General features: G+C 37.6%; 1 protein-coding gene across 6 annotated transcripts in view; it reads left to right on the forward strand.

Moving 5' to 3' along the window:
- The window catches only part of SPATA17 (spermatogenesis associated 17), a 92321-nt gene extending 87858 nt beyond the window's left edge, over positions 1 to 4463 (forward strand). For all 6 annotated transcript variants that reach the window (XM_074926232.1, XM_074926198.1, XM_074926207.1 and 3 more), the window contains one exon: positions 4205 to 4463. In XM_074926232.1, coding sequence (XP_074782333.1) covers positions 4205 to 4285 — 81 coding nt within the window. In that variant the 3' untranslated portion in view covers positions 4286 to 4463. The remainder of the gene's footprint in view (positions 1 to 4204) is intronic.
- Positions 4464 to 21497: the final 17034 nt, after the last annotated feature.

A 21497-nucleotide genomic window follows, 5' to 3' on the forward strand; every position in this document is an offset into this window, starting at 1 on the left:
GCCACCACCTCCCTGGGCAGCCCATTCCAATGCCCAACAACCCATTCTGCAAAGAAATGCTTCCTAATATCCAGTCTAAACCTTCCCCAGTGCAACTTGAGGCCATTCCCTGTTGTCCTACTGCTTGTTACTTGGTTAAAGAGACTCATCCCCAGCTCTCTGCAACCTCCTTTCAGGGAGCTGTAGAGGGCGATGAGGTCTCCCCTCAGCCTCCTCTTCTCCAGACTAAACACCCCCAGTTCCCTCAGCCGCTCCTCGAAAGACCTGTGCTCCAGACCCTGCACCAGCTCCGTTGCCCTTCTCTGGACACGCTCGAGTCATTCAATGTCCTTTTTGGAGTGAGAGGCCCAAAACTGAACACAGGAATCGAGGGGCGGCCTCACCAGTGCCGAGTACAGGGGTGAGATCCCTTCCCTGTCCCTGCTGGCCACGCTATTGCTGACACAAGCCAGGATGCCATTGGCCTTCTTGGCCACCTGGGCACACTGCTGACTCCTGTTCAGCCGGCTGTCAATCAACCCCCCCAGGTCCCTCTCTGACTGGCAGCTCTCCAGCCACTCCTCCCCAAGCCTGTAGCGCTGCTGGGGGTTGTTGTGGCCCAGGGACAGCCCCCGGCATTTGGCCTTATTGAAACTCCTCCAGTTGGCCTCAGCCCATGGCTCCAGCCTGTCCAGGTCTCTCTGCAGAGCCTCCCTACCCTCGAGCAGATCAACACTCCCACCCAACTTGGTGTCATCTGCAAACTGACTGAGGGTGCACTCGATCCCCTCGTCTAGATCATCAATAAAGATGTTAAACAGGAGTGGGCCCAAAACCCAGCCCTGGGGGACACCACTCATGACTGGTCGTCAACTGGATTTAACTCCGTTCACCACAACTCTCTGGGCCCGGCCATCGAGACAGTTTTTTACCCAGCAAAGCGTGTGCCCATCCAAGCCTCGAGCAGCCGGTTTCACCAGGAGAATGCTATGGGAAATGGTGTCAGATATCTTGAATGTCTTGTTAAGCTTTGTCAGTTGAACTTGTGTCACTTATGATTTACTAGAGTGAAAGAAGTCAAATCTTGACAAATTTAGAAAGGAAGTGTTACATTAACTTCATTTGGGAATTTAAAATAATTCTTGGACCTGAGAATTACAGGTCTCTGTTACTGAGAACTATAGGGCATGATTTAAGAATGTATTGTGGAAAAATTCCATAAAGCTCAGCTCTGTGCTCCTATGATCCTGAGACTGTAAAACTGTTGGGTCAATCTTGCCAGTATCTGGGAAATCATATTCTTAAGCTACATAATTCCAGCTACCAACAATGGGGGACTGACAGTGAAAATAATTTTGAAGAAGCCTGTTTTTCTCCACTTACAACTTTTGTTCTTGCAGCTTAAAAAGTATTGTCTGCGTAACTTCATAACTTCCATGCTACATAACATTTTAAACTCAAGATGAACCAGCAGTGCATTACAGTGCTTCACTGCATGATTTGAACCTACATTTCACCATCAAAATAGATAGACAAGAGAACCTGACTTCCAATTCCTTTCCCTTTATGCTGCTATAATGATACAGTGGGATAGACTCTCTTCAGTGCTGTGAGGTAGATCTTGCAAGGCTAAGTGGTATTTTCAAGTCTTACTTTCTCACTGTTAAAACCTGATTAAAATCCATATCTTCAAATACAGAAATGGCTGGGTTATTTTCATAAAAAGATATTTATATTTTATATGCATACTGTACAAAATTTATCTAGTATACATTCTAAACTGCTTTAATTAGTCTAACTGTAAAGCCAGCCACACTTTTGTTTATCCATCAGACTGTGTGATGTTTCCTAAATGTGGTCAAACATAACTGCTGTCGTCATAATCGGAGCCAGTTGTTTAAATGCTCAGTTGTGAGTATCTAGTGAAATAGCTTTAAATTACAAGATAAACAGTACAGCTGCCAACCCAAAGTAATCTTACACTGAGGGGGCGTGTGGCACAGAAAATTTCCTCTTTGTCATTTTGATTTGAGTTTGAAGCTGGACCTGGGCTTAGTTCCAGCTCAAAAAACTGTTCACTTCAAAGGCTCCTAAATCGTCCCAAGGAGCTAATTTTGGCAGCCAATTGTTTTTGTATGGCCAGGCATCCTAATAGCAAAAGCCGTCTGCTCCAGCAAATGAAGACTTTTTCAGTGCTCAGACTTAATATTCCTGATTTTATCCTGATGTGGGTGTTGTACACCTTTTACTCGTTCCCTTGTCTCACCCTGAGTTTGCTGCTTTTTTTGTGAAACTGTACCTAACTATCCTGCGTATATATTAAACATGTACTTCCTATTTAAAAAAGAAAAAAAAAGAAAAAATAAAAGGATGCTGTATTCTGCTCTGAATTACTGCTTAATTCTAAATTATAGCTGTATTATCTGTTTGCTTTCTTGGCAGCTAGAGCTGGGGTTTTTTCCCACTCCTGTGAACAATATTAGCCTGGTGAATTTACTGAATTAAGTATAACTAGCTTCACTTTATAAGGAAAGTATTTGCAATTATGCTGGAGTTATAATAATATTTATTATAATAATTATATGGACAACTTTTCCTACAGTAAGAAGGTGTTTGTGATGCCAAACACACAATGAAAATTAAAATAGTATGCCATTCTTAAAGTACAATATTAAAATATGCAAATAGGCTGTTTCTCTTGGGTAAGAAATTGTGTGGTACGAGGCATAGAGAAACATTAAAAATTAAACCTTGTGAACAGTTAAGAATGGGGTAGTACTCACTTTAGCCGCACGCAGGGAATATGTAATTTTGAATGTGTATGTGTCTATCTTGCTATTTTAAGATTTATGCACCAGAATGTTGAAGGAATCATATCAAATAACTTTGAGATGTAAGAAATGATATGCTCATGGTTTGGCATTATGCAGTGCAGATGAAACTCAGATGGGCCATGTCAGTGTTTGCATGAAGCTTACCAGCAGTTGTGGTTGCTCTGCCAGTTTATGGAGATTCAGCTAAACTGTGTTCTGTGAAGCAGCTAAGTCTAAATTATCCAGGGAATTATACTTCTGCTTCGTGTCATTTTTCAGAAATAAAAAAAAACAGTTTTCATTCTGTTTTTAAGATAGAATGAAACCTTTCTAGTTCTAAAATGTGTCAAAAAGGTAAAAATTTCAGCTTTCATTCACCCATGGCCTCAGATATTTTATGAAGACACTGGATTTCCATGCACTTTCACAGAGCATCACATTGACAATACAAAACAGTAGAAAGTGTTCCGATGAACTTATTTCTTAAAAATTAATTCTGGAAAGCTGGTAATTCATGTTATGTTATTTTCGGAAAGTGTAAACAATTTTAAAGCAAAACAAATATTTTGTATTGCTGATACTAATTCCAATATTTCAGGGTCAAAGAAAATAATTTTCTTAAGAATGCAATAAAAACTTGATATTAAACACTGTGGACTTGCTAATCATTTACCATGAGCATTTATTAGTAAGTAGCTAAGGCAAAATACTGTTTAGAATACTTACCATATTTTCCCTTCTTGTTTATTTGCTGTATTTCCATTGTACTCTTAAGGCACAGGTTCACCTGAGTTTCTCTTATTCAATTTAGATCTGGAGCCATTTGCATTTTAAAAATTTGAATGTAATAACTAAACCTTTTCCTGGCAAAAATGTGTTCAGGAATCATCCTCCTTGTATATTTTCTACCAGAACTTGTAATAAATTTGTTGCCACTAAGACATATTTAATATATATTTTTTTACTGTTTCTCATGGAGTTAGTTTAATATCCATGTTTTAATGTTAAACAAGGCAGAAAAGTTAAAATATTGCAGGGATTATCTTGCTGTCTTTAACCTATCTGGTTGCCAGGGAGGAGAATACAATTTTGTATACTGTGATTTGAAAAAGATTAGAAAATCTGTTTTTTGGAGCAGACAATTTCTGTAGTGCCTATAGTTACTTAGACTTTAAAATAGATATTTGCTTTCAATTAAATCAATCGATTCTTGTGCTCTTCTTCAAAGTAATGTACCTATAATGTAAAAAAGTATGTTTCATATATATTATTTTGCTTAATGTGCATTCTAACTTATATGATTAAATGTAACTAGAAGACGATATTTAGAGCTCTAAAATACTTAAAAAAAAAAAAAAAGTTAAAACCATGAAAGCCAAACTTAACACTTTTTTTGTTTCTCATTTCTTTAGGACTTTCAGACAGTATTACCACCAATTGTTCTCTTCGAAAAGTTTGGAAAAACTTATTCCAGAGCTGGGCAAATAGTGTAATTGTCCTGTAAACTACAAAATCTAGGACACCTGATAAGTAATCAATAAATGTATTTCAACAAATGCACAGCAGTATGTTAACTAAATGTCCCATAAAGTACTATTTCTGTAAAGTGATATGCTATGTCTGAAGTAAGTAGTATAAAATGATTTTGCTTGATCTTTAAGTAATACAGCTTCCAAGATTTATTAAAAAAAATTTTTTTTTTTTTGGTTTTGCAAAAAAAAAAAGTATTATCTTAGGAAAATTATTTCTGAAGTGGTATTTTTTTATTTAATGTAAATACTTTAAGGTACAAAACCAGAGTAATCAAGGAAAAGACTTGGAATCTCATTGTATTTATTACAGGTTTGTAAGTGAGGTTATCACTAAAGAAAGAAATAAAGTTTAAAAATTACTTCTGTTGGTTTTTTCTCCCAACTATAACTATTTGCTTTGTTATTGTTCATTATTTACAGTGTTAGTTAGTATACTATCTTTTTTGGATACTGATCCATCTCTTTGGAAGGACAGGATAGGCTATTGACATAGATTATATTCTTTTAAATCCTTTCAGCTCTTCTGTGGGTGATACAACTGTGTATTTATTCCTAGTCCTGTGTTAAGCAGACTAATATGTGGGTACATAATCATGCGATGCTTGGCAAGGAAGAACACATCTGATCACACAAAACTGATGGTCTGCTGTGTTCACTAGCATGCAATGCTGCAAAATTGAGTACCTTCAGAGCCCAGCATCATGGGAAGACCAGCATCTCTTAAGAGCAAATTATAAACTAATTCTTAAAATCATGTGAGGGAACTTTTACAGGAGTTTTATGCTGAATTCTCTAAGATACCATGTTTGCTTTTTGTATCATTTGGCTATATTAGAATCAATTATATCTGTTTGTCTGTTATTCAATGGCAGGCTTTTCATTACTGAATTTTGTTATGTGATTCTTTTGTCCCCTACAACTGTGCAGAAAACCTCTGTGAGATGTGTGTTTGTATAGATACTTTCTCAACTACGGGTCACAAATTTCAGTTCTGCAGGTTTTCAGCTGTCAGCCTGTGAAAAAGTTTTACTGCTATCATACACAAGAGTAAAAGCACTTTCAATTCCATTACAGGAGGTTACAAGTGCAGGCACTGGGCTGTACTGTTGTTATTTTTTGGAGTTTGTCATTTTCAAGCTTTGAAAAGTTTATTCTTCTGCATGGCAACAAGAAATTAACTCTGGGAAGTGAGAAGCAGCCACCTCAGTAGCTGAGTCTCCCTGATAAGATTTAATCTGATCAAATGTATCAGAGTGCTTTAGTTGTTCATGGAAGGGATTGAACATGAGACACTTGTGCAAAACTGTTGATGAATAAAGATGCCACAGTAATTTTTATATGTGAGAGCTATCTCTTTGATTGCTTCAGCTTTAAGGTAGTTCATCACAGTAATTCACCCTGTGTTGCCTCTTTAACTTCATACCACAGTTTCCCATCAGTCCGATTAGAAATGGCAATGCCTTTATCAGATTAATCTTTCTTTCTCTTTCTTCCTTTCAGTATCTCTGACCCCAGGACAAAACAAAGCCTACCATGCAGCCTGTACTGCAATGGCGGTTAGTGCTCATAGCTAAGGATCTGGAGCACAGATGGACATTAAAACCAACATTTCTAATTTTAATTGATACACCACAAACTTTTCCTCCTCTTGAGTAAAAAAATCAAACCAAAACAAAACAACAAACAACTTTTCCCTTTCTAAGCAGCTAGCTAGTTGCCAGAAACCTTACAAAAAAGCAGGTCTGTTCATTTTATTAGATAAATAAACATCCACAAAATTAATAAAGTAGCAACCATATTACCTGCCAGGTTTGGGATTCTTTTGCCAATTTTATTTCATAGGAAACCCAATACTTTTATTTAACTGGAGTTCACACAGAATATACGTCATTCATGGGCATATAACATCCAAACTATTTTGTGTGGCCACACTATAATCCCAGAGTCTTTTCATTTCTCATTAAGTACATTCAGCACTTATTTAGTGCATTTATACAAACCATTTGACAATTATTCTAGTGGGACCTTTACCAATTCTTCCATTATGTAGAGACTTATTATTTTTATTACGCTCTTAAACTGCATATAAACACATGGAGAGAGGTAACAGAGGATTAACTTGAATATATTTTTTAATATAAAAGCATATCAATCTTTGAAACTTTAGATGGATCTTGACATATTTTTAGTTTTAACTCCCACCCAGATGCTGCACTGTCCAGGAACATCTGTGAGCATGGCCTACAAGAACCTGTCCCTACATTTTTTTCTACATATGGACGAGGCTGATAGAGAAAACTTCCAATATTAAAAGGAACATCTGGTAATAGTTCAAGAACCCAGTCTTGGGATACCTTCAGCATGTTGGACTCCTGTGATTACAAAAGAAGCTCAGAATACATAATATTGCACAGAGGACACCAGTAGGTTTTTATTATGTAGAGGAATTGTACATCATGAGCAATTTAAAAAATTATTTGGAAGTGAATGGTAGCAACTCTGCAGTATATAGGAAAGGAGATAAAAGATAAATTTTAGCCCTGGGGTGAACCTAATTTCTGTGACTCTAGGATATACGACCACTTCTATTTTGTAACCCTCCGTGGCAAGCAAGTGAATGTGTCTGTCTGGAAAAGAAAATTTTATTTTTCTCTCTTGTTTAAATCAAAATGTTTGAACAAAAGAAACCTACAGTTTTTATTTAAAGCCAGTTAAAGCTAAAATTTTGATAATTTTATTCACTGCAATAATATAGTGAACAAGACAGTAAGAATTTTGATGATGTCGTTATGTAACCAGTCTATCAATATAAACACTGATTGTGTAAGTGATTTTACTTTACTCCCGTTTATCTTCCTTATTGATATAATTTACCATATCAATTTTAATTATCAAATTACTTTAAAAATATATTTCAGTAATGTATTTTTAATATTTTATTTATTGTAGGTTTTCCTTATTTACAAAATTGTTGCTTTATAACATTCCAATACAGAATGGTGTGTACTTTAGATTTTAGATTTAGAATTTTTCTGTTTTATAGGAGATGGTGCATTCTATTCTCAAAGTACAAAATCTTAACACGCAGAATGGGTATAGATAGTCACAGGAAAAGAACACTCTGAAAGTTTGAAATGGACTCATGGATCTTGATGAGTCTTCAAGATATGTAGCCTCTTAGAAATGTAGTTGGCTATGACATTTAGCAAGCTACTCAAAGCAGTATCTAGAAATCAAAAAGAATAACTGTGATGCCAGAGAAATAGACAAATATAAGGAGCTATATACAAGCTTCAGAAAGAGATGCATAGTTATTCTAATTGCCTCATTAAATGTATTTCAGCCAATTGCAGTTGAACAAATGTGAATAGTAACACATACATAGCCAAGATATACCAAAATGACCTGGTTGCTGATTTCTGCGATAATAAAAGACAGCCTTCAGCATGCAGCAAAAGGTGCACGATCCTTGCTTTTCAGCCACAGAAACACACATATTTTTTGTCATTTGGACTGATTTAGTCCACGTGTACAGAGAAAAAAAAATATTGTAGGGTTATTTCATGCTGCATGGCTGAAGAGGCTTATCAAATAGCTTTAGGAAGCAGCACTTGCTGGGAAGAACATGTCTTACGAGCTCACTACAGAGTTTCTCTGATACGTCACTCAGATACCTCTGTCTAATGTATAAAAAGCCTGGAACATACTACTTTGATGTCCACTAATATTTGAGCAATTTGTATAGATCATAGATCTTGAGAGAGTCAAATAATAGTGTTTTTCATTTCTACATCTGATACACTGGCCTACATGCCAGGTTCTAGGGATTCAAAGCCTCTATACTAATGACCAAGGATCTTCAGGTTTAACCACCACTAGGGATCACAGCACTCATAAAAAGGATACAGGCAAAGTCATTAAAATGGAACAGTAATGTGTTAAAGTTGCTCACAACATCTCACATCATGAGAAATTTCAGGGATATTAGAAAATGTCTAGTAACGTCTCTTCTTACCAAATCTATCTGCTGTTACTCAGTGGATTACAGATCTTTTAGTGTTGCTGCCCAATAATTTTGTTTGACTCCTGATAGCTGATGTAGTAAACACAGAAATTCTCTTCATTTAGGTAATTTAAGAGCTGCATTCTGGGCTGATCCAAGATGTTCTCAACACTTGTTACAGAAAACCTTTAGCTTGTAATGCCCTCTAGAGGCAGAATTGCTATAATAGTGTTGACCATGGGTTTACACTTTTCTGGTTCAGTTGTGATGCTGCAGCTTTCAAGCCACAGCGCTTTTTTTTTTTTTTTTTTTTTTTTTTTTTCCCTTTTAAATAAGCCACACGACATTTCTATAGGAACAAAGATCTAGAACTGTTAAGGGCTCTGCATCTCGTCTAGATGCTTCATTCTGGACTGTACTGAAGTTGTCTCCAGATGAGATGTTGCCATATTTAGACTGCAAAGCAAAATGGTGATGCTTGTAAACAGTAATGGAGTTTGACATACCAATGCTTGACATTGAATAAGACTTTGAAAGCATCAAATTTAAAAACTATTTCCAAGAGTTTACTGTTATTCCAAAGGTTGTGTTTGCAGCACAACTTTCATAAATCTGTGGTCCTCGATTTAACGAATTTAGAAGTTCTGCATAGTGGAGTTTGTCAGAAAGATGAAGACTTCTGTCTTTTACTGGCAGCCATGGGTTCCTATACTCAGAATAATGGAGACTGAAAAGCAGAGGATGTGTGTAATTCTTTAATTTTAATATCTGGATTACCCCATATTAAACCAGGAACATAACTACAAAGGAGTCACATTCATGTAACCAGAAACAGAATTTGAGCCTTGAAGTCTTTATTTGTCTTAACTGCAGTCGTAAAACATTTTTTTTTGGTGAATTTTCTTTCACAAGTTGACAAAGGTTTCTGGTAGGCCTGGAAAAATATCAGCAAAGAAGTTCAGACAATGCAAAGCTGGCTTGGCTTCGTATTCTTCCATCTTTTAATAGTCCGGTTCATTAATGAGAAAATCATCTGGCTGCTGGCACAATCAGATACAGTCACTTATCAGTACATTGAGTTCAGTTTATAGTACTCCGATTCATATTCATGATCAGAGGATGCAGTGGAGCAATTCATTAGTGCACTGCTGCATTAAGCAATCACTGCCGAAATGTGACATATTGAGAGTTTGCATTAGACTGTTTCCTTTGAGAATCTTTTGGTTAAGAAATTCCAAAGCGCAGAAAGCTGTTGAGATAAATCACTCAGGCACTTCAAGAAAAACATTGACACTCCATGTCTATAACATTTAGTTAAAAAAAACCCCATTCGCTGGTGCTATTGTATATGTGACACATTCACATCCTCAAATGCATGTTTAGGCTATTACAGGAAGTAACATGTATAAACTAGATTAGAATTATCCCAAATTGCACCATTTTTCTTACTCTTAATGACTTTGCATTGTCTAATGAAAGTTAAGGTTGTTTTTGTTTTGGGTCAAGATACTCAGCAATGTCAAAAACCCAACGTTCTACATTCTGTATGTCTGCTCATGGTACAAATGAGGGGCACCTGCAGTTGCAGTCTGCATGTGCTCACCTCACAATGACTGTTTTTAAAAGGGGACAGGGCTTATACATTAGAAAGACATGCTGCTTGTGTACAATTGTGAGAAGAAAGTAAGGCCAGGTTTAGTTACCTTCTCACTTTTTCTCTTTAAGTTTATAGCACAGTATTATGTTCATTCCTTGTCCACATGCCTCATTTGATTCCACCATATCATTTTCTACTGACAACTGTTCTTCCAGTTTATCTATCATCTCTACTTCAGATGTATAAAAGTCTGAGCTACTCAGTGGTAAGAGACGGAAGGGAAGGGAAGGGAAGGGAAGGGAAGGGAAGGGAAGGGAAGGGAAGGGAAGGGAAGGGAAGGGAAGGGAAGGGAAGGGAAGGGAAGGGAAGGGAAGGGAAGGGAAGGGAAGGGAAGGGAAGGGAAGGGAAGGGAAGGGAAGGGAAGGGAAAGGAAGGAAGGAAGGAAGGAAGGAAGGAAGGAAGGAAGGAAGGAAGGAAGGAAGGAAGGAAGGAAGGAAGGAAGGAAGGAAGGAAGGAAGGAGAGAGTAGAACTGTAAATTTGAGACCACTCATACATAAGCAAAATAGGTGCTAAATTTTCTTTTAATGTGTCCTTAATGTAACTACTCTCCCTTGAGTAGGATTATTCTCAGTTTTTCTCACTGATATTTTGACCAAAATCTGGGCCAGTGGATCACGGCTAAGAGGAGAAAATATGCATAATATGTAAAAAATATGAAACAGTCTGCCCATGCTTCATGTTTTTGCAGCAATAATAATCTCACACGTGCCTAGCAGTTATGAATAAGAATGCTTAGTCAGCTCTGTTTCAGACACGAAGCAAACAGCCTCTGACATGGGTCTCCCATTAGCTCAGAAAGCATTTGCTGGTTTCATTTTTCCTGTTTTCCAAAGCTGTGTGCCAGATAGGTGAGATTCCCTGTACCTGCTAGGAATCATTCACCCTCTTGGTTTTGTTTCTGTGCTTGATCTTTGCTTTTTTTCCTCCCACTTGTTCAATTTTCCCTGCACCATAGCATATCTCTAGTTTATGTTAATAATGGTATAAGAAAAACCTTGACAGAAACCACTTAAAGATCATTTGGGAGTAAAAATCTCCAATATTTAAAAAATTTATGTCTGTAAGATTTCTTTCCCTCTTAAGCTCCTGTGTCTCCTCCACCACAAAGTGTTGCCATCTGCAGATAAAGTGAGAATCAGTTTGCCATCAATCTTTAGCTCTAGACAACAGAGCAAATGGAGTATTCTGAAGTAGTTAGTGTGGCTTTTAAACAACATCTAAACATTTTTTTAGAACAGAAAGGTCTTTCTAATTTCTTTGAAGTCCCCTGAACACACATATGACAGTGCCATAAACATGAAAATTTTGCAACTGTTAGTCTGACTGAACAGTTTATATCTTAATCTTATTCAGAATATATAAAGGTATTTAATGATAGCTATATTTTCTAAAACTTAAATTTCATCCTTAAATCCTCCTTAGTCTAGATGATTACGCAAACTATCCCTATCACTAGGCTCTGTTTCCAAAGTCATTTACAGTCAATACAATCACCTACAACTATACTGAAGTACATAGTTGTTCCACTGTTAAACTAGATGCAGAAGAGCACTAGGCTCCATATACCTAAAAACTTGTCCATCTCTGTGCCCATCACATTTTTGTGAGGGGAACACTTTATCCAGGCTTCAAATGGGAAAAAGGGAGAGAAATAACTATTCTGGCAAGGCTGTGAGTCACTCTCCGCTTTATGCAAGCCAGTAATGGCAGTCGCTCTTAATCTCTGTGGTGACTCAAAGCTACATCTCTGTGGTGAGGAATGAACTGAAAATTTGCTGCCCCTGAGAAGGCAGGAATTCTGAGACCACTTTTCACATAGATGCTTGGTACCACAGCTCCTGCAACTTGTTAGTTCATCACTTGTACTCTAATGACAGTCGAAGAGGATGACCGTGACAGACAGCTGTGTCTGGAAGCATCAAGAGAGAGCTTATGTTTGACCTAGTTCTGGAAATGATTAACACATGATTTAGCTCTCATTCATTTCTATTCATGGTCATATATCTCACAGCTGTTGCTGAACACCAAGAATCAGAAAAGGTTTTTGATGACTTTATACTTTACAAATGCATAATCAAATGGTAAGATCTGACTGTTTACAATAACAAGATATGTTTCTTGTTAAAAAATAAGAGTATTTGCTCCTGTTGCTCTGAAGTTTTTATTTCCATTTAACTGCCATCATATTCTAGTAATGTGAAAACAGTGATGGTGTATTTAATTTCTCATAAAATATATCTATCTGCTTATTTAATTCTTAACAGCTACTATGCATTGAGATTAAATCACCAGTGTTATAACAAGTGTAATAACAATCTTTAAGATGCTTGACTTTCAAATGTAGGTCTCCTTTTTCAGTATTATATTTTTACAGTGAAGACTACATGATTCCTCCTCCAGTATAATCATAGATAAAAGGAAAAGGTGCTTTTCCTTCATCAATATTTAACCCACTTACATCTCTCTCATGATAACAATGAAAAAAATTACAAATCTATGGCCAGCTGGGAACTTCACAGTGCTGAAGTAGTTCCACATGTATGCTCTTAGAAATCCATAGCTTTGGTAGGGATGGCATGTGGTAGGTGATTTGCTACTCAATAGCAACCTGGTAGATCACTCCATCTGGACTGGGAGTGGATCTCCACTGGCTGGAAAGGTCTCTGGCGGTTTACTCATTTGTTGTGAAGAAGGCAACGAGGCACACTGTGCAAACATAGCCCTTTTGTGGGTGGTTTTCACAAGATATGAGTAAGGGCAGGCATGCGTGAGGGTTTGTACACAGTTTATTTGAGTTCAGAGACTATTAACAATTTTTGCAGATCCCTCCCATAATATATTATCTTCTTGGATCCCCAGCAGCTAAGTGTGCAAAATCTTGCTCTTTCAGGTATCTCTATTTCTGTTTCTGATAATTTTATTTCACTTGTCTAGCTCTTCTTCGATAATGATTGCTCCAAATATCAGCAGATTTAGATAAGACATACTCACCTCTCACTGGTCTTTGCTTCCACTCTTCACACATCTGACTGATATACACAGACTTGTAAAGGTGTTCAGATACAAAAATTTTTCAAAGCCCCTCTAGCTGAAGGCATTCAAGCTGGAAAAATGGGTTCTTTCATCACAGGTTTTTTTTTTTTTTTTTTAATAGCAGATAAAGAATTGGCAAAGAAAATAAATGTCGTTTTTAACAAAGATAATTGACATTGTTTTACACATGTCTTAACATGGGTAAAAACATTTTTCTGACAAAGAAATTGAAAAAATTAGATCTTGCATTTCAGTCTTGTGAATGTTTACTAAGTGTTATAGTTTAGTTATTCATATATTTTTCTCAAAGTCCAGCAGCTAGCCAGAATTAATAATTTTTTAAAAACCTGTGGGTTTATATCCATTTGGGAAGAAAATAACAGTCTGTGCCAATGATTCTTGAGAATCCTTCTTTCTGAGGAGTCTCAGATAAATATGAAAAGCTTGTAGAAACAGCTGAAATTTGAAAGACCCAGATTTGCTCCTCATTAGGTATACATAAAGATAGAGGGAAGATTCACCTTGAACAAGTCACTACTAGCTTTCTGAAGCTTGAAAACTAATAGGCTGCCCCAGTTTTCGCACTGACAAAAGGAATCTATCCATGCTGTTTTCTCAAAATATGTTGACAAACTGGCTCTTCACAGAAAGAACACATTTAGCTGATACCTGTTACTCAGATTGTCGCATAGAATTACAAATCAATTCAAATATGAAGTATTTTATTGCTATCTAGAAGTTAGAAGCAAGGATTAGGGGGATAGGTCTTGGCACTTTCTATGCAGAATTTATAAGTGAATAATCTTAGAAACAACTGAGTCATCTTTTCTGACAAGAGAAATTAATTAAAGAGTGCAAAAGGACTTTAAAAGTCTCAACATTTTATAAATACAAAAAATGGCTTTACAAGCGAGATTTAAAATTCACAGAAATGCTCTCCTGGTCATGTCCAACAGGGTCCTGAGTAGACAATGACAGTGATTTTAGAATATTTGTCCTAATCCAAATCTGAACATGCCTGGGGTGTACAAGCACATACAAGTAACTGAAAAGCAAAACGAAAAGGTATAGTTTGAAATGGCATTCAGAGTCAGTGAACTGACAAAATAGGACTGTGGGGCCCGTTCACTACTTAGTTGCTTCTTATGCATATCTCTTCAGTTCTTCTCAAATTCTGTACAGACAATTTTGTACTCTAAAATATAGATGGAAGTCACTTTGTAGTCTAAAATACATAGAACAGTGTAGATAGCATGGCCCCATATTTCAACAAGCATTAGAAATTTATCTGCCGGAACACAGCCTTGCACAATTGGCAGTGCCACAGTTTAATTCAGAAGAGACCAATGTAAGAGCCTGGCATTACATGAGGCTCCCAAGCAAGTGAATGCAGAAGGTATGTTTTCCTCTGTGGGAGCGGGACTGTGACGGGGCACCAAGCTGAAGGGGGAAATAAATTGCCATCTAAGGAAGGAAGTCAGAAGAGCGATGGGGGTTAACATCGGTCAGGGTCCCAGCTGCAGACCTAACACAACTGGCTGCCTTGGTTTACTGGAGTTATTCAGAAGCTGTTTGCTACCACTTGCTTTGAACCTCTGCTGGAACCTCAGAGGTAGGAGGAATATATTTTATAGCTCTTTGTCATAAAGCCTTTGATGGGTTGCTGGAAGTACATGCAAATTTGGACTTTCATACACTTTTTTATTTTTGACAGAGCTGACTTTAAAAAGTACACCTAAACAATGTTATAGAAAGTGAAAAGTTATTTCTATGTAATTAACTAGAATTAGAAGCTGAAAATAATCTATTAATCCTTGTGAACCTAGTGATGCCCCATCTGCTAATGAAGCCTGCTTGTATTTGTTACTCAATGATGGATTCTAAGACAGATACAATTTGTATTTTCCTGCATTAAAATGATTGTGTTGATTTCTTTCAAAACACAAAATGGCACTATCGGTGCCCAAATAATCCAAATCTTTATTCAGGGACCTGAAGTGAAACCTATCAGAAAAGAGGAAGGTGTGGAACAGAGGAAATTTTTGTGCAGATCTCTGAGCTACAAGAAAAGAGTCTTTCCTTAGTCAAATTTATATATTTTCTCAAAAAAAAACCCCAAACAAAACAAAAAACCAACAGGCTGGAAAAGTAGTGATGCATGTCTGATATTGATGGAAAGCAAGTATGTACCTCATCCATTGAAAACATTGATCAAGGCCACTTCGTTCTTTTTTAATGATGGCCCCATAAATCTGCCAATATCAATGAAAGTCACTGTTTTCTACTCGAGGTTCTAAATGGCTACGCTAAGGAAGCTAAATTGTAGCTAATGGTTCTTTGCATACAGAAGCCAAACTGTCATACTCATCTCTTTCAAAACTCTCTGTGTTGTTGGGTTTTTTTTCTTTTTTAAACAACACATGAACAAACCCAGGACATGTTAAAAAAGGGGAAGAATTTCTAGATACCCATAGTAATTTTTCTTGAAATGGTTTTAATGTTCAAAGCATTTTGGCACATCTTTTGTCTCTGCCTGTTTCAGTCAAGAAGAATGAGAAACCAAAGGATGTGGCATTTTCCGTTCATACAGTCTATTCACTATGGCAAACAAATTTGAATAAGAGAGATCTGGAAAAGTGATATTCATGTCAAATGTCAATGTTTGTGGTTCAATGTCAAATCAGAAATAGGATTTAAATTCAGTAGCAATGAAACCTTACAAGTTGTTCTGATCAAAATGCTGTGGAAAACACTCTGTTCACCCTGATCTTCACCCACTGGTGGACAGAAATCTATGGCCGATCCAAAATTTCATGTGGACAGTAGCTCACAGGACCTTTTTAATATCACTCAGTCCAAACCAGAACAGAAAGATGGGAATGAGCCTAAAATTATAAAATAAGCATTTGTTGTCAGTTAGGTGATTGGGTGTGACTGCCCTATAACTACTTTATGTCTTCTTTAAGTAACAGGATAGGGCAGAGGCTAAGAGGAAGCATGTGCTATGGTTGAAACAGATCACAGGGTCTTCAACCACGAGATCACTCCAAATACAGAGTAAGGGAAGAAGAGTGGGAAATCTAGTTCGGTGGGTGTATGGTCATTTTAAAAAGTCACCTTATAACAACAGCTGGGGAAGCATTGCAACTGCCAAAATTCCCACTTGCAAAACCGTACTGTATCTTGTTTAGTGAATCAATGCATTTGATTTGCCTATTTGATAAAGTCAGGGAGGTGTCAGACACCATATGTGGGGTGCTAAGGGGATATGAGTGACTGAAAAGCAGATAGGACTGAGCTCATCCTAGCTCACAAACTGTTTAAATATGTGGACATGTTCTACTGTGCCGTACTGTCTGCCAGCAGCACAGTTCCATAGCTCCCAGTATTACACCTTTGTCAGGGACTCCTCAGCAATACCCAGGGTAGGCTGAAGAATCTTTCTTGTGAACCCTGGTGTAAAACAAGGATTACCATTTCAATATTTTATACTAAATATATTCAGGATTGAGGTATATGCTCAGTGGAAGACTTCACCTCACACACTGGGAAGCAATAAGCAACCTTCTCTGAAGAGATGTTGAGAACATTTTGAAAAGGAAATTTGCTTATTTTTTGCCTCAAGACTATCAGAGAGATTCTCTAGACAGAACTGACTGTATTTCAGCTATCTTGGCAATGAAATCCCTCCTTAGCCTTGCCCCAGCACACATTCCTGTGTAATATATACATGAATCTCAGAAACAGATGGAGTACCCTTTACCCAGAATCTAATCCTAGTGAGGTAGAGAGGCCAGATGGTCTCACTTTCCAAATGAAAACTTTCAGAGAGTCTTTAAACTAAGCAAAGATTTTATTAACATTGATGGCTGGATATAGTGTAATACACAGAGAAGATTAATTAGAAACCCTAATTAAATGTAGCAGTGTAAAAGAACCAGAGCACTATTTGGCATCAAACAGCTTTTTAAGATTCTTGTTGAAACCTGGAGTCTTCAGCACGGCTGAGCTGCAAAGCAAACAACAGAAAAGCAGAAACAATGAGATTTACTAAAAGGTGCCAAATTCAATTCTACATGCAATCATTTTGTGTATTTTTTATAGAATCGTAGGAAAGAGGGCTGAAAGGAACCTTTAGAGGTCGTCTAGTTCATCTCCCTACCCCAAGGCAAGATCAGCTATACCTAAATCATTCCTGACAGATGTTTGTCTAACCTGTTCTTATGAAGCTCCAATCACGGAGATTCCAAAACATCCCTAGGCAATCTATTCCAGTGTTTAACTATCCTTGTTTGAAAGTTGCTTCTAATGTTTTAACTTTGAATCACCATTGCTCCAATTTAAACTTATTTTTTGTTCTACTGACCAAAGCCATGGAGCAAAGTTTATTCCTCTGGGTTTTTACCAGGTGCCTTTTACAAATAAGAACACCACTCCTATGTTTCCCTGCTTTTTTTTTTTTCCCTTAGACCAAGCAATCGCAGGTCTTTAATTTTCTTCCCATTTAGACTTCTGATCGTTTTGTTTCCCTTTATTAGAAATGTATCTGTCTCAAAGGTGGAAATGGAAACTGAACACCGTAGCTGCACTCTTAACTGTGCTAAGCAGAATGAAAGGATTGTATCATGTGTTCTGGACAACATTCCTGTTTTGTATTATGGTAGGGGGCTTGCTTCTTTTCTAAGATTTGACTTTGTTGATTTGTGCTAAATTCATGTTCTTTTCCTACAGAACTCTTGCCTAGCCACTCATTTCCAGCTTTGTTTTTATAAAATTTGACTGAATACATAGAAGGGATTTCTTTGATGTTTCTCACTGCAGACAATTGCAGAAAAAGAGGATTTCTTTGCATGAAGACATTATCATGTCCCCCAAGCAAATGAGGTGAAAGAGCCAGTTTTCTTCAGCCTGTTAAAGGAACGTACATCTGGAAGTAATGTTTTAATTCTCAGACATATGGAGTGGGGAGCTTGAGGATACAAGCGTCACACATCACTTCTTCCTTTAAATTCTGTGCTCGTATCTCTGGCTCGCATCAAGAATTCTTGCCGATCATGGACAGTAACCAAGAAAATATTGCCGCCTTTTCACAACATCCTGACCTCTAGGCTGTTACTTAGTTGATTAATTGGCAATGCAACCCTACAAGATTGTGCCATCTTACTAAAACCAGTTTGGATCTTCAAAAGGTAAACAACATACTTAGGTAAAGCAACTGCAGCTGGTCAATGGCACAGAGAATAACTTCCAGGAGCCTCCTCCTGAGCCCACCCACCAAGTGTGCTCCTACTCCAGCTCCCTAGGAAAATGCTGCGGTGAAGTGTTGTAGTCAAGCACAGGAAGAGGCATCTGGACCCCGACTGTTGTGGAGGTTTGCTGAGACAAACACATGTTTATAGCTCACAGAAAAGGGAACAGATGTGCAGATTCAAGGAATTTTATCCCCCCAAATGCTGCAGTCACAGCTAAAGAAGAAGTAAAAATAGATGCAGTTGTGGGAGCAGCAGTGATAGCAAGGACTAATGCTGAAAGGGTGCAGAGAGGGAGGAGAGGACAACTTATCACAGAAGCCAGGATAAGCGAGAAGGGCATTAATTATGGACTGCCCTGAATAGTGACAGCACCGAAACTGCCTCTCTTAACAAGTTTCCTCTTTTTCAGTTTCCCAGCATCAGCTGCATACCACCCTTTCCCACTACCAGTGTGCAGCACATATGGCTGCCTTGCAAGAATCACACAAATCATCCAGTAAGTTCATTTTTATTAGTAGCTTCTGCTTAATTAAGGGATGCATCATGCTTCATCAATCAGCTTCTGTGCATGTGAGTTGTTCTCAGCCACTCTGCTGATTCAAACTCCAAGCAGATACATTTCTTGTACTGTAGGCAAGAGGCTGGTCAGCTCAACTTTGGGGAGCCAGGGACAGAACTGTATCCCTCATCATTAAAGTGAATTTTCATACCACAGCTATGGCAATGGTAGTTCCACAATGAATTTCTGCTATCATGCACTGAAAGATTGATGCAAAAAGCTAATGTGAAGAAAAAGGGTAGCGTTATGACAGTGAAAGCATAGTTACAGATTGAAAACTGTTGTTTATGAATGTAAACCTTTTTTAGCTTTCTGTTTTTTAAATAAACCAGTTAAATTAGCTTCTGAAGTCAGCACAGGTTTACACTGGCAATTTCAGCCCTGCAGAAGTTGTTCCTTCAGAGGCGCTCCTCAGGCAGGAGTGTCTGAGGCAGCACAGTACAGTGCCTAACAGAGATGGTGTGGACAGAGCACAGCTGTACCTCCCAGAATGGACACATGAATCTGCACAACAGTATCCATGTCTAAAAGTGATGGATCTAGCTAGCCTGGGGTTGGCTTGGGATCTCTTCATGGTTCTGCACAGTGAGATGTGTATATAAGTACAAATAATCACATTCCCTGGTCTTTCAGTTAATGGTAAAAAGGTCTGTTATCATCAGTCTATTACTGGCTCCAGAATAATGCTTACAGTAGCAACTCAGTAAGTTACTTTTTATTTGCTTAACGTTAAAGGCATTACTGGTCAGAAAGAAGCTTTGCAGTTTAGCTTTTCCATTGCAACTTCTTTTGTGAACTCAGGTACACTTTTCTTGGATTCCTCCTGTGCAGGAAAGGTTCATTCTGATGAATTATACTAAACTATCATAGTTTTGCTGCTTGAAAGATTAAATTAGAAGTGGAACCTACCAAAACCCAACTCACAGTCAAAAGCAAATTTGAATTCAGTCTTCTGATGTGAAAAGACAATGCATCACTCCATCGCATTATCTAACCTCTTGCATGCATCTTTTCAATAAATAGTTAAGTGGATGTAACACCATAACATGCATGTAAGGTACTTCAGCTAAAATACACAGGTCATTATTTTCTTCTGCAATTTTCATGGTAGCTTATCCTTTACATATTTTATTATTAATTTTTATGATAGCTATTAAAGGCCTTCAGATGCTCTATGGATTGCTTGCAAAACAGTGTGTGTACAGTATATATGGTTTTTAATAGTGTAATTAAGGTAAATCCAACAGCTCCACTATATGGTAATATACATCTCTAAAATTAGTATATTGTAAATGCTGAAAAAGGTGTATATGACTTTTACTTCTGCAAAGCATATATCAGAGTATATATTTTACTCAAGTATTTTTAAAGCATTCAGCAGAAAGTAGGGAAAAAAATAATTTCTCAAGATGCCTCTCATCAACATTACACGTACCTATAAATTCATAAGTTCATCCCAGACCAGTTAAAGATGTGTTTGAATACTGCATCACCAGTCCTGACCCAAGATGGGAGCTATCCTGTCATTTTTTCATTCTGCAATATAATGATCAGAGTTAATGACTGTAGAAAGTGATGCTAACGTGTTAGTGACAGAGACTATTAGTTGTGGTGAGAAGTCACATGTAGAATTTATACATCTTACACAGGACACAACCGAGACAGAGAACCACATGTGTTTTTGTAGACAACCTCCATGTCAGGATCTACTGGAAACTGATTTATTGCCTGACTGTCATCGATTAGTGACAAGCAGCGTACCCTCTTCCTGCACTTTGTTTTGATTTGCTGTATTGCCCCACAGAGCTACAAAATTCTACTTGGAAAAAGAGATCAAGATGTTTCTGAGCTTCACTACAGACCTTTGTAGGTAGAATTCCTAATGGCTGTGAATTTTATGTTGTTCCTAGCTGGCTGATACGGAAAGAGGATTTCTGTGAAACCTACTATTTTATCTGGGACTATTCCATGCCCTGAAGCTCAAGGGGAAGAGAGCTGTGCTTTTAAAATTGTATTAAAGAAAACAAAATAAAAAGACCAATAAGCACACAAGCTTTATTCTTTTACAAAACTAGGACCGCTCAACGGTCCTTAGGAACACCTTGGCACTACTCAGACTTGAACTGAGCTTATTTCCCAAACATGTGTGATTAGAAGGGATCCTTCACACAACCTTCTCACACAGTCAAGAAAGTAAAGATCCACTTATTCCCTTAGCTCACTTCCTTAAATCTCCTAACCCGTGAGCTGGAGGAAGAGCAGAGAAATCAGGCTACAGACTGGAGAAAACAGCCCAAAATACTTTATAAAATTTCCTTTCATCTGCTTGGTTCACTTATCATAGTGGGCCTGTGAAAACCACCATGGGTTTTTGCTAGCAATCCTGAGCAAGTGTAGTCAGGTTGCTGGAAAGTAGTTGAAGTTACAATGACATCAAAAGACTTTCACAAAGGCTATTCTGACCTTGCAGAAATTTCTTGTGAGACAGAGGTGTGGGGAGTGGATCACAAAAAGGGAGGTGCTGTGGCAAAAGCACAGAATTGAAATTTTGGGAACGTTTTGGTCCCCCTTAGACCTCTCCTATAACTTCCTCCTTGAATCCCCTATCCATCACTTCATTGACTTATAATTACAAACACATGCTCAGAACAAAACCAGAGCTCTCAGA

The sequence above is a fragment of the Athene noctua genome, chromosome 1 (genome assembly GCF_965140245.1).
Source record: "Athene noctua chromosome 1, bAthNoc1.hap1.1, whole genome shotgun sequence".
In the NCBI taxonomy this organism is placed as follows: Eukaryota; Metazoa; Chordata; class Aves; order Strigiformes; family Strigidae; genus Athene; species Athene noctua.